Source organism: Acipenser ruthenus, chromosome 4, assembly GCF_902713425.1.
Source record: "Acipenser ruthenus chromosome 4, fAciRut3.2 maternal haplotype, whole genome shotgun sequence".
Taxonomy (NCBI): Eukaryota; Metazoa; Chordata; class Actinopteri; order Acipenseriformes; family Acipenseridae; genus Acipenser; species Acipenser ruthenus.
In genome coordinates this window covers 262526-276540 of record NC_081192.1, presented here as the reverse complement: position 1 = coordinate 276540, position 14015 = coordinate 262526, and the positions used below count along the sequence as shown (strand labels likewise).

General features: G+C 43.5%; 1 protein-coding gene across 5 annotated transcripts in view; it reads right to left on the bottom strand.

The window, feature by feature from the left end:
* The window catches only part of LOC117400617 (ribosome biogenesis protein bop1-like), a 112164-nt gene that overhangs the window by 17789 nt on the left and 80360 nt on the right, over positions 1-14015 (bottom strand). For all 5 annotated transcript variants that reach the window (XM_059021220.1, XM_059021224.1, XM_059021222.1 and 2 more), the window contains 4 exons: positions 13301-13513; positions 11441-11602; positions 10884-10964; positions 8800-8869 (listed from right to left, as the gene is read on the bottom strand). In XM_059021220.1, coding sequence (XP_058877203.1) covers positions 8800-8869; positions 10884-10964; positions 11441-11602; positions 13301-13513 — 526 coding nt within the window. The remainder of the gene's footprint in view (positions 1-8799; positions 8870-10883; positions 10965-11440; positions 11603-13300; positions 13514-14015) is intronic.

The following is a 14015-nucleotide window of genomic DNA, read 5'->3' as shown; positions in this document are numbered from 1 at the left end:
GTTGACCTGACCCATGACCTGCGACTGAGACAGAGCTTTCTGACACTGGGCAGTACGTTTTGCTCCAGAATGCCTTGATAGTCTTGCGATTTCATTGTGCCCTGCACAGATTCAAAGCCCCTGTGCCAGGCGCAGCAAAGCAGCCCCAAAACATAACCGAGCCTCCTCCATGTTTCACTGTAGGTATGGTGTTCATTTCTTTGAAAGCTTCATTTTTTCGTCTGTGAACATAGAGCTGATGTGACTTGCCAAAAAGCTCCAGTTTTGACTCATCTGTCCAAAGGACATTCTCCCAGAAGGATTGTGGCTTGTCAATATGCATTTTAGCAAATTCCATTCTGGCTTTTTTATGTTTTTCTTTCAAAAGTGGAGTCCTCCTGGGTCTTCTTCCATGGAGCCCACTTTCGCTCAAAAAGCGACGGATGGTGCGATCAGAAACTGACGTACCTTCACCTTGGAGTTCAGCTTGTATCTCTTTGGCAGTTATCCTTGGTTCTTTTTCTACCATTCGCACTATCCTTCTGTTCAATCTGGGGTCGATTTTCCTCTTGCGGCCGCGCCCAGGGAGGTTGGCTACAGTTCCATGAACCTTAAACTTCTTAATAATATTTGCAACTGTTGCCACAGGAACATGAAGCAGCTCGGAGATGGTCTTGTAGCCTTTACCTTTACCATGCTTGTCTATTATTTTCTTTCTGATCTCCTCAGACAACTCTCTCCTTTGCTTTCTCTGGTCCATGTTCAGTGTGGTGCACACAATGATACCAAACAGCACAGTGACTACTTTTCTCCATTTAAATAGGCTGAATGACTGCTTACAAGATTGGAGACATGTGTGATACTAATTAAAGAAACTAATTAGTTTGAAATATCACTATAATCCAATTATTTATTATCTTTTCTAAGGGGTACCAACAAATGTGTCCAGGCCATTTTAGAATATCTTTGTAGAATAAGCAATAATTCATCTCTTTTCACAGCTTCTTTGCTTTATTCTATGACATACCAAAGGCATGCAAGTATACATGATAAAATAGCTTTTAATTTCATCACTTTTCAGGAGGAATGAAGCATTATTTCAATGAGCTGTAAGGGTACCAACAAATTTGAGCACGTCTGTATATATATACACACACTGTATATTTCCAGTCAGAGCAAGGTTAATCTTCGTCACTATCTGCGGGGTTCTAAAATATCTACTTACAATTTTCCACTGAAATTCCCACCATATATTTGCATTGGTAACTTTGTGGGCCTCGCTACACATTCCTTCCCATATTTCAACTGTGATTTCCTGTTGAAGTTCAGCTTCCCGTTTCCGTCTAATATAATTTGTATTGTGCATTATCATAGAAATTAGGGCTTGATACATACCAGCTATTTGCTTACCGCTATATTCCCCTTTCTGGATTTTAGTACAGTATTGCTCAATGGACGAGGGGTTTCTTGTAACTTTCCCCAATTCCTTCTGTTTGAATAAATAGTGTCTAACTTGCAGGTAGCGAAAAAAATCATTCTGAGGAAGCTGAAAGTCTGTTCTTAATTGTTCAAAGGATTTTAATTGATTATCCCGCAATAGCTGGTGTACAAAGTTCAGATTTAAGTGAGACCATTTTTTAAACCCTGCATCAAGTGACAAAGGTACAAAATCATTAACATGAGCGATACTTGTTAGTGTAGAAATTGACAAGGACAAACGGTAAGTTCGTTGCACACTTTTCCAAACCTGTAGCGTGAGTAAAGACCATCTACCCACAGAACCGCCTATTCCTTTCCCTCCCACAAACGGGACTGCTGACAGTGGGATCTGTGTATATTTAGACTGCTCCATATTAAGCCACCTAGTGTCCGTAAGCTCCATCAGCCAGATTGTCATGGCCCATAGCTGGGCTGCCCAATAGTACAGTCTTAAGTCAGATAACGTCAGCCCACCTGACTGTTTTGGAAGTTGTAATACTTTATAACGTATTCGGGGCTGTTTGCCTTGCCAAATAAATCTTGAAATCAGGCGGTCCAGTGTATTAAATGTGGACATAGGAACGTGAACAGGCAGCATCTGAAAGGGGTAGAAGAGCCTGGGGAGTACGTTCATTCTAATCGTTTCTACTCTTTCCTATCAAGGACAGCGGTAGGACTGACCAGCGGTTCAAGTCTCCCTTAATCCGATCAATTACTTTAACATAATTTGCTTTATACAGGTTATCTAAGGAAGGTGCTGATTCCTAAATATCTTATGCCCCTACTGGCCATTTAAAAGAGAACACAGTTTTTAGCTGATGAGGGACCATCTTATTCAGGGCCAGGGCCTCCGTTTTATTCACGTTTATTTTGTACCCCGAGAAGAGTCCAAACTCCTTTATGCATAGCAGGAGGGCTGGTATTGAGTTCAGAGGTTCTGATATATATAAAAGAACCTCATCTGCATACAGCGATATCTTATGTTCCTCCGCTCCCACATCCACCCCTTTCATTTCTACATTATCTCTAATTAGCTGTGCCAGTGGTTCTATACGGATCGCGAATAGAAGCGGGGACAGTGGGCATCCCTGTCTTGTTCCCCTATCCAGCCCAAATGACATGGAAAAGCTGCCATTCACTCGCAATGAGGCCTGTGGAGTGGAATATAGAATTTTAATCCACTTAATAAAAAGTTAGGGCTGAATCCAAACTTACCCAGGACCTGAAAAAGAAAGGGCCATGACACCCTATCAAACGCTTTTTCAGCATCTAATGCCAATGCCATTCTACCAGTACTCTGGCCCTGGGCATGCGACATAATATTAAAGAAGTCTACGGATATTGTCTGCTGAATGACGTCAGAGAATAAAACCTGTTTGGTCTGGGTGTATAATATCCCTAATAACTTTCTCCACTCTTTCGGTTAAAATAGATGTAAGTATCTTAGGATCTGTATTAGGAGAGAAATGGGTCTGTATGAGCCACACTCCGTTGGGTCTTTACCTTCCTTGTGTATGACGGTAATAATAGCTTCCCTCCAGGTGAGGGGTAGCATTCCAGTATCTAATGTATGAGAACACGCCTGTAACAACAGTGAGCAAACAGCGTCGCTGCAGAATTTGTAACTCATTTGTATATCCGTCTGAGCCAGGACTTCTGTTGTTTTTCAAGCTTTTAATCACATTTTTTATTTCTGCTTCAGGAATAGGCTCAACTATCTTTTGGGATAGAGCCCTGGGTAGCTGCGGGATGTTTACTTGTTGTAAATAGGCTTCTAGTCTAGACAAATCAAGACAGGTTTCTGTGTTGGCATACAGCTTCTTGTAGAAGGATGCAAAAGCTTCAGAGATCTGGTCTGGTTTAGTTAAAGCAGCCCCGCCTGGTCTATTAGCTTTAAGCTTTTGCTGTTGTCTTGAATAATGATGTTGCCTCTATTACCATTGATATTGTGGACGCTTGTTGCTTCTTAAGTTGAAATGCCAACAACCGTCTAGACCTACAACCGTGCTCATAATAACGCTGCTTTAAAAAACGCAAGTTTCCTTCAACTTTTTCAGTTAGAAAAACATCCAACGACCTCCGTGCATCTTTAAGATGGGTTAGGATTTCAGGAGATCGCTGCTGTTTATGTTGCTGTTCCAGTTTCTGTATTTTTTGTTCTAACTCTACTCCCAGCACCTCTTTTTTTTCTTCCTTACTGATGTATATGCAATTATACACCCCCTTAAGAAAGCCTTTGCACCCGTCCACAATATAAAAGGGGAAACCTCAGGGGATTCATTAAATTCTAGATACTGTTGTAATTCACTATTGACATAATCTTGAAATGTGGCATCACCCAATAATGAGGTGTTTAAGCGCCAGCGGCTAGAAGTACTCTGTTTACCCTGATGAAACCTCTCGTTCAAACCTGCCATCCTTACAAAAGTGGACAGTAATGCACGGGTTATGAATTCTGATACACAGCAGTGCTAGATCTAATGTAAGGAGTCCATGTCTTGTAATGCACGGGTTATGAATTCTGATACACTGCAGTGCTAGATCTAATGTAAGGAGTCCATGTCTTGTAATGCACGGGTTATGAATTCTGATACACTGCAGTGCTAGATCTAATGTAAGGAGTCCATGTCTTGTAATGCACGGGTTATGAATTCTGATACACTGCAGTGCTAGATCTAATGTAAGGAGTCCATGTCTTGTAATGCACAGGTTATGAATTCTGATACACTGCAGTGCTAGATCTAATGTAAGGAGTCCATGTCTTGTAATGCACGGGTTATGAATTCTGATACACTGCAGTGCTAGATCTAATGTAAGGAGTCCATGTCTTGTAATGCACGGGTTATGAATTCTGATACACTGCAGTGCTATATGTGATGTAAGGAGTCCATGTCTTGTAATGCACGGGTTATGAATTGATACACTGCAGTGCTATATGTGATGTAAGGAGTCCATGTCTTGTAATGTAAGGGTTATGAATTCTGATACACTGTAGTGCTAGATCTAATGTAAGGAGTCCATGTCTTGTAATGTAAGGGTTATGAATTCTGATACACTGTAGTGCTAGATCTAATGTAAGGAGTCCATGTCTTGTAATGTAAGGGTTATGAATTCTGATACACTGTAGTGCTAGATGTGATGTAAGGAGTCCATGTCTTGTAATGTAAGGGTTATGAATTGATACACTGCAGTGCTATATGTGATGTAAGGAGTCCATGTCTTGTAATGCACGGGTTATGAATTGATACACTGCAGTGCTATATGTGATGTAAGGAGTCCATGTCTTGTAATGCACGGGTTATGAATTGTGATACACTGTAGTGCTAGATGTCTTGGCACCCTCCCTCATAGTACAAGTCCCTGTATTTGCAACACACCTCATTATGACGTGTCAAAACCTTGGCTCTGCCTTCGACAGGGTCACAATGAAAAGGGGTATAGACTGTAACTGACCCTTATATGAGTAAGGGCTACTATACCTGGCTTCTAAACCCTCCATGCCTCAATACAAAGATGTGGAGTTTTCTTTGTACAGTACTAATGCTGCAGCGAGGGTGAAGTGTTAACTTGCAGACCACATTCTCTTTAAGTATCAAGCGCTTTCAGAACATATATAGGAAAACAGAACTGCTCAAAGGGTCATGTCCAGCTTACAAACCCTGTCTGGTGTGCAGAGCTGTGGTAAGAACTGGAGGGTTAAGAGAATCGCTATAAGGGGAGAGGCAGGCATGTCCAGAGCTAATTTCGCTAAATGTGTGTGTGTCTCGGATTGGTCAAGATCAAGACCTCACACCCTCCAAAAACATCATCTCAACAACTCTCAGCCATAGATGTAGTGTTTTAGTCCTGGAAAGTATGAAAATGGTTTTGAAAGAAAAATAAATCACAAAAAAAGGAAATGCATGTGCTGTGGTTTTGTGTTGTAAAGCTTTTTTTTTATTATTCCAGGGTTTGATTTTCAATTTCATCTTTATATATTTTTACAGCCGCTCACAAAAACAGGGCTGAATGATTTACAATGACCAAGCACTGTCCTGGCCTAGATCCAACGAGAGTCTTTAAACAGGAACAGCAGCACAGCTTTTCAACTTGGGATCGGCTCATTTGCAGCTAAAGTAGAAGATACCTTCTGGGCTTTAAACTTTCTTTCATGGTACAAATCTATACAAAACTACACATGTCCCAGAGAATAAGGGTTTTAATTTCAGCCTCCATGTCCACATTAGCGTAACCCACAAAGCTGATCACACTGATATGTGAGAATGAGGTGCCATTGAACTCTGCATTTCTTGAAACCCGACACTTACTTGAAACTTGAGGTACTGTGGTTAATGCAACAGTATTAACTGGGTGCTATTTTCATGGCTCTCTAAATACATCATAGCTCATCCTCTCGCGACCCGTTTGCATTTTCATGTACATTGATTGATTGGTTTTCGCAGTTTCCTTAATTTCCAAAAGGGAAAGAAATTCAAATGAACAGAAATCTTTGATAAAATCAAAAACATGTGTGTTGTGAAAACTGACATAAAACTGAATCTAGTCTTTAAAATCTTAAAAAGGTATAACCTGGAATTAGAATTAGTCAGAACGAAGGTTTGTTTTCTAGGTTTGGAATGGTTAATTTATAACCCAATTGGGACTGCTGCATCCTTTGAATATCAACGGTAATAGAGGCAACATCATTATTCAAGACAACAGTAACGAGGAATACAGCTGCCTGTAGGAGCACAGCAGTGCTGTGTAATCTTGCAGTTAACTTCAATACCAAAAAGAAAATAATAAGAAGAAGAAAAGACACACACACACATTTATAAGGGCATATTTTCGTTTTCAAATAAAAATTCCTCCGAGGCTGTCGACAGCCATTTTTACTATGGGAAAGGATGTTTTATTACTACCACTGTGTGTATTTATACCATCATTTTCTAAATAAATACCAACAGATCTTCATTTCTTTAAATTAAATCAATGAATTATTGTACCTGGCAAATCCAGCTTTCATTTGACAGACTGCTTTGACTCAGATTCATTTTGAACTCTGTTTATGGCCTCTTCGCAACCATCATTTGACAAACCCTCGAGCTCAGTCAATTTACATCCTCTCTGTTGTTTCCTACCAGATTTAATGAAGGGACTACAGGCTGCTCAGATAAGTCAGACGCAGGCAGATAGGTAACTGGCATTTCTTCACTAAACTCATTCCCAAGGAAATCTGAATCCAAATCAGAAATCTGAAATGATTTCAGACATTCTGAAGTTGTTATAAAACACGTATAAGTGGCAGTATTGTTTGAATATCGAAGCGCAACATCGTCCTGAATTTCAGCAGCACACCACTGGACTGGAATGTAAACAAAGACCCATTCGAAACTAATCCAGGTAAGCATGTTATCCCACTCTACTGCCATGCAGGGCTTGAGCATTCTCATGAGCCCGTGATGCCACAGCCATGCAGGGCTTGAGCATTCTCATGAGCCCGTGATGCCACCCGTTGATATATACTGTGGCGTGTGGGTGGTGACGTCACGGACCAGGAACAGAAACCAAAACAATGAATGGCGGGTGAAACAGAACGAACAGTGCTCAGCGTTTTATTAAATAAATAAATCAAAAGATTTAAACAGAACAAAACACTACAAACCAAAAAGGCGCATTGGCCAAACAAACAGAAATAAAGAAATAAGTATCGTGCTGGTGTATAAACCAGCACGCTTAGCAATTGTTTTTTAATAACTCGACTCCTTGCTCGCTCTGCCGTACTCTCCTCTGTACACTCCCCACTTTGAGTTGAGAGTGGGTCTTTTATATTCTGGCCGAGGGGTTAACTAGCTGTTAATTATTACCCCTCGGCCACAGTCTGCACGAGTTTAGTAAGGATGCATGACAGTCAGCTAGTTAAATAATCAGTAGCTGATCAGTAACGCATCCTCACGAGGTTTTTAAAATACAAAAACAATAACAAATAAGCGGCGCTTTGCCGTAATATAATAAAGGGGCGGGACACTCCGCCACATATACTCAATCCACACAGCTGCCTTCACGTGCCGCCCAGCAGCACACTCTCAGAACGAGCACGTTGCATCTCGCACTCTGTTTATACTCATTCCACACAGCTGCCTTCACGTGCCGCCCAGCAGCACACTCTCAGAACGAGCACGTTGTATCTCACACACTGTTTATACTCATTCCACACAGCTGCCTTCACGTGCCGCCCAGCAGCACACTCTCAGAACGAGCACATTGCATCTCGCACTCTGTTTATACTCATTCCACACAGCTGCCTTCACATGCCGCCCAGCAGCACACTCTCAGAACGAGCACGTTGTATCTCACACACTGTTTATACTCATTCCACACAGCTGCCTTCACGTGCCGCCCAGCAGCACACTCTCAGAACGAGCACATTGCATCTCACACACTCTGTTTATACTCATTCCACACAGCTGCCTTCACGTGCCGCCCAGCAGCACACTCTCAGAACGAGCACGTTGCATCTCACACACTGTTTATACTCATTCCACACAGCTGCCTTCACGTGCCGCCCAGCAGCACACTCTCAGAACGAGCACATTGCATCTCACACACTGTTTATACTCATTCCACACAGCTGCCTTCACGTGCTGCCCAGCAGCACACTCAGAACGAGCACATTGCATCTCGCACTCTGTTTATACTCATTCCACACAGCTGCCTTCACGTGCCGCCCAGCAGCACACTCTCAGATCGAGCACATTGCATCTCACACACTGTTTATACTCATTCCACACAGCTGCCTTCACGTGCCGCCCAGCAGCACACTCTCAGAATGAGCACATTGCATCTCACACATTCTGTTTATTTAACTTTGAAGCCAAACTCAGAAGGGTTATTTTGTAAACCATTTGAACATTTACAACCTGCAGTAAGTGTTTTCATATGGTTTCCTGATGTGGCTCACTTTAACTGCTAAAGACTAGGCTGCCAAAAAACCCCTATTAGACCAGGTAAGAATAACAAACTTTGCGAAACGACCAGGAGCCTGCCAGTCAACCGGTCAATTGAGGGGTGGGGGTTTGGAAAGGAGATATCGCATCCTGTTTGTAAGAATGTCAGCCAAGACACTTGACCAAAATATCCCCCCAACTCCCCCTTCAAAAAGCCACTTGATTATAGGATTTTTCTAGATTTAAAAGCCAACCTCATTACATCATGGCTCACACTGTGGGGATGACATAAGCAGGCAGTTAGCTACTGCCTGAATTACGAGAAACCGCAAGAAATGGTCTATTGAAGAGCCCTGTGCTGCTAAATAAAATAAAGCAAAGCCTTCATCAAAAGAGGTGGAACCTAGGAACTTACCCGAGGCCAGCCACTGCCCGCAGGGGGACAGGCTAATGCAGCGCACCAAATTAGTGTGTCCGCGGTAGACCTGCAAAGAAAAAAAAAAAAAAGGAATTAAAATAAAAAACAACAAAGTAAAACAAGCCGTTAATCTGAGTTGTATTAATCAATTTAGAAAGAGCCTATTCCAGTGAACACTAAACAGAAGAAACAGATGCAGGTGTCCCAGGTTACCGGATTTTAAAACGGGAGTCCTCTTCATGATACTGAACTGGACTGAAGCGAGGACATGATGCGGAAGCCATCTCCTGTACAGTCCCAGTGCCATCTCCTGTACAGTCCCAGTCCCTCTGTGCCCTCCCACCACAACACCAAATCATCCCTTTTTATGTATTATTTTATTTGCACTAACTGCAGCTTTAAATTTCAACAAAGAGATCTCGTATACTGTATATAGACATGAACTTAATCTTTTCATAGCTGTCCACTTGGGACTCCCACTAAGAAATACAAGCAGCTGTTAAGTGACTATATCCAAAATAGATAGCAATGTTAGGTTATTATCATAACCCTGGTTCCCTGAAATAGGAATGTATTCATTACATAACGGGTTAAGTCTGTTTACCTGAAAATCCTGAGACTTACCAAAGCTGTCACACAGTGACCGGCAACGTCATCACACCAGTCTGCATCCCTAACGTTCCCTTTCAAGTATGAAATGTATCTGTTACATAACGGGTAATTATACCCAAGCCATCGCAAAGTGCATTACTCGCAGAACGAATTAAATCAGAGAGGGTCAGACGGCAAGGCTGCCACAATATAGGTTATTTATTAATTTATTACTTTAGTACACAGCAGGAATCAATTCTCTGCAGGTGCTTCCGGTCTCGATATAGAAGCTGGCGTTAGCACTCCACTAAAAACAGACAAGCTTTCGCCACAGAAAAGCCTTGCATCTCACTCACATGCTTGGCGGAGGTGATAGCAAGCAAAAATGCTGTCTTAAAGACAGATGCTTCGGCTCAGCTGAATGCAGAGGCTCAAAGGGCAGCTTCATGAGTGCATTAAGCACTATGTTCAGCCGCCACTGAGGGACATTTTCCTTAAGGGGAGGGCGCAGACTCCGTGCCCCTTTCAAACATTGCCCCGCCAGAAAGCAGGGGAGCGAGTCAGTTTTAACATGGCAAGCTGAAACAGCTGATAAAACTCCCCTTTAAATGTAGATGGGATTTCCCCTCAAACACGTCCTGCAAGCCCTAAGGCAAGCACCATGTCTGAAAAACACCCCACTTACACCCATACTGGGAACACTTGGATGGTGCTCTGGCATTCTGCGGGGTGTCAATAGCTAGACGGCTCAACGTTGCTGTTCAGGGGCCAGACCCAGAGCTGCAGGCTCGATGGGTTGGGAAGCCTGTCCCCTGCGCCCAGCTGAGCAGGTCGCGACGTTCAGGCAGGCTCCACGGCTGGCCGCTCAGGAGCTGCAACAAAGCTGAAAACTAGTGTATCCTGGGCCAGTAAGGACCTGCTAGTAGCACCCTGGCCCGGTCCTGTACGATTGTCTCTAGACACAGCAGGAGCATGCAGAGCAGTGGGAAGGTATACAACAGCTGCCTCGGCCACTGCTGTGCCAAGGCATGTATCGCTAGTGGGTCCCCAGCTTAAAAGGGGAATACTTCACAGGGAAATACTGACATTACTGAAAGGATTAGATGGACATCTCAGCTGATCCCGTGGCCATGCAGATTTAAACACGAGTTATCAGTCATTAAGCAGAGGATATGTCTTAATTTAAATTAAACCAGCTAAAACGTAAGCAGTATAGGGCTTACTGCCCATTCTGCTAAGACTCCTCATCCAATAGCCAGCGTGATCCTCCTGGGATCCATACAACCAGGGCAGAATTACTTCCCACAGCCAATCACGGATCTTTAACATTCACAAAGCAGACTGGAGCTCGACTCAGACAGTGCAGCTTCCTTTAAATCTGCCGGGGATCATGATTCACTCACCACAGGGACAGGGACAGGGTCCCTATAACCATTTATAACAGAGGTGCGGTCAGGTTCAGGTGCATGATCACCAGTACATATTCTTACCAGTGACTGCGTGGTGGGGAACGGCTGAAGATCTTTTGGTTTTGGCAGTTTTGGGATCAGGTCCTCTGGATCTACATTTACCTTAAAAACAAAAAAACAAAAAAAAGAAGGATTTAAAAAAAAAAAGCCCTGAAAACTACACATGCAGATGATGACCAATGTTGTTGAAGCTGACTAATGTTGTTGAAGGTGACACAATGTTGTTGAAGCTGACACCCTGGGATCAATAAGCTACTAAACAACCAAACAACCAAGATGGGCCGAATGGCCTCCTCTCGTTTGTAAACTTTCTTGTGTTCTTCTTATGTTCTTAACATCAATTAGTATTCTCTGCATCAAAGCAGCATCCAGTAGGGACAAATCCAGGAGCCTTCTTCAAATGGCCTTCTGTCAGCAACGCCCTCCCAACCTCCTGTTACCTAGTGTAAAATGTTGAATTACCCACATATATTAACAAGACATTTTGGATGGTACCACTCTTGCATAAAACATCTGAATTGTAGCAGACAATGAATTTGCGTACCCCCTGCTCCAATCTCCTCGTCAGCTTCACTTACCCTCATCTTGCGCTGCCGGGGACAGAGGTAGAGGTCCAGGCAGCGCTCGAATCTCTCATGGATGAAGCGCTGGAACGCAGGCACGGCCCGCAGGCAGGAGAACTTCTGTGGGATGAAGTTCAGCTTCCTCTCCTCGGCCTCCTGCTGCTCCCATGCCAGTTTCTGAGGGTCAAAGGTTACAAGCGGCTCAGAGACAGGGGCCGAGCTTGGAATGAATGCATCCATCTTCCACACTCATACAAGCGTTTTGAATTTACTGCTTAGAGCCTGTAGTTACTTTAGTTAATGGCATTATTAAACTGTGTTAGACACACGATGAGGCCACGCTATGCGAATGAGGTTAAGCATGTTATCAGCTATGTAGTACAATCCTTCCAAAGCAGCTGGATGTTTGTTATGCGAGTTTCAGAAACACATGAATGTTATGTCACACGAATCAGAGCCACTGCAAGATAGACACAGGAAGGGTTCCCTCAATGTAGAGTCCTGATAGACACAGGAAGGGTTCCCACAATGTAGAGTCCTGATAGACACAGGAAGGGTTCCCTCAATGTAGAGTCCTGATAGACACAGGAAGGGTTCCCTCAATGTAGAGTCCTGATAGACACAGGAAGGGTTCCCTCAATGTAGTCCTGATAGACACAGGAAGGGTTCCCTCAATGTAGTCCTGATAGACACAGGAAGGGTTCCCTCAATGTAGTCCTGATAGACACAGGAAGGGTTCCCTCAATGTAGAGTCCTGATAGACACAGGAAGGGTTCCCTCAATGTGGAGTCCTGATAGACACAGGAAGGGTTCCCTCAATGTAGAGTCCTGATAGACACAGGAAGGGTTCTCACAATGTAGAGTCCTGATAGACACAGGAAGGGTTCCCTCAATGTAGTCCTGATAGACACAGGAAGGGTTCCCTCAATGTGGAGTCCTGATAGACACAGGAAGGGTTCCCTCAATGTAGAGTCCTGATAGACACAGGAAGGGTTCCCTCAATGTAGTCCTGATAGACACAGGAAGGGTTCCCTCAATGTGGAGTCCTGATAGACACAGGAAGGGTTCTCACAATGTAGAGTCCTGATAGACACAGGAAGGGTTCCCTCAATGTAGAGTCCTGATAGACACAGGAAGGGTTCTCACAATGTAGAGTCCTGATAGACACAGGAAGGGTTCTCACAATGTAGAGTCCTGATAGACATAGGAAGGGTTCCCTCAATGTAGAGTGCTGATAGACACAGGAAGGGTTCCCTCAATGTAGAGTCCTGATAGACACAGGAAGGGTTCCCTCAATGTAGAGTCCTGATAGACACAGGAAGGGTTCCCTCAATGTAGAGTCCTGATAGACACAGGAAGGGTTCCCTCAATGTAGAGTCCTGATAGACACAGGAAGGGTTCCCTCAATGTAGAGTCCTGATAGACACTGGAAGGGTTCTCACAATGTAGAGTCCTGATAGACACAGGAAGGGTTCCCTCAATGTAGAGTCCTGATAGACATAGGAAGGGTTCCCTCAATGTAGAGTGCTGATAGACACAGGAAGGGTTCCCTCAATGTAGAGTCCTGATAGACACAGGAAGGGTTCCCTCAATGTAGAGTCCTGATAGACACAGGAAGGGTTCCCACAATGTAGAGTCCTGATAGACACAGGAAGGGTTCCCTCAATGTAGAGTCCTGATAGACACAGGAAGGGTTCCCTCAATGTAGAGTCCTGATAGACACAGGAAGGGTTCCCTCAATGTAGAGTCCTGATAGACACAGGAAGGGTTCCCTCAATGTAGAGTCCTGATAGACACAGGAAGGGTTCTCACAATGTGGAGTGCTGATAGACACAGGAAGGAAGGAAGGAAGGAAGGAAGGAAGGATTCTCTCACCTCCTCCTCAGTAAGAAGGTACTCCGGGGGAGGATTGTAGGACTCCTCGTGTCCCGGGAGCTTCAGCTTCGGGGCTGGAACATGCATTTTGTGTCTTCCCAATATAGAATTGGGGTCCTCATTCGCCCAGAGATCGTAGTACTGTGGCGTGCTGTCCTTGGGCTTGCGAGGCTTGATCCAGCCCATCTTTATTGCATGGACCAGTCTGGAGACCTGGAGAGACAGAGACAGATATAAATATATATTCAAAAAAGTTTGTATACATAGGAGCTTTTGGGGGGGAGGAAATCAGCAAGCGCAACCCATTCTTTCTGAAGGCTTTGCCTGAATAATGAAATATCAATACTAGTATTATTCTGGTCAATACTACTTCATGCAACTGTACAAATAATACTAATCTGCAATGCTACTGTGAGCTTTGCAGAAGTTTGACACATAAATGTCTTGTTTTATTAAAGCTAGAAAGCTGAGTATCTATTGGAAGAATGCATGATCTATCCTTGTTCCCATTATGCTGATTACTGAGGGGAGAAGCCCCCCCCCCCCCCAAGCAATTTCTGTTTAATTTGCGCTCACTTCTTTAAGCCTTTAGTTTCAATGCCTCATTAAATGAGAATTTCACCTCTGTTTCCACTTTTCAAAGTCTGTGCAAATGATTCCATCCAACACTACACACATGGGAGCAGTTATGAGAAATTGCTTGAAAACATGAAAA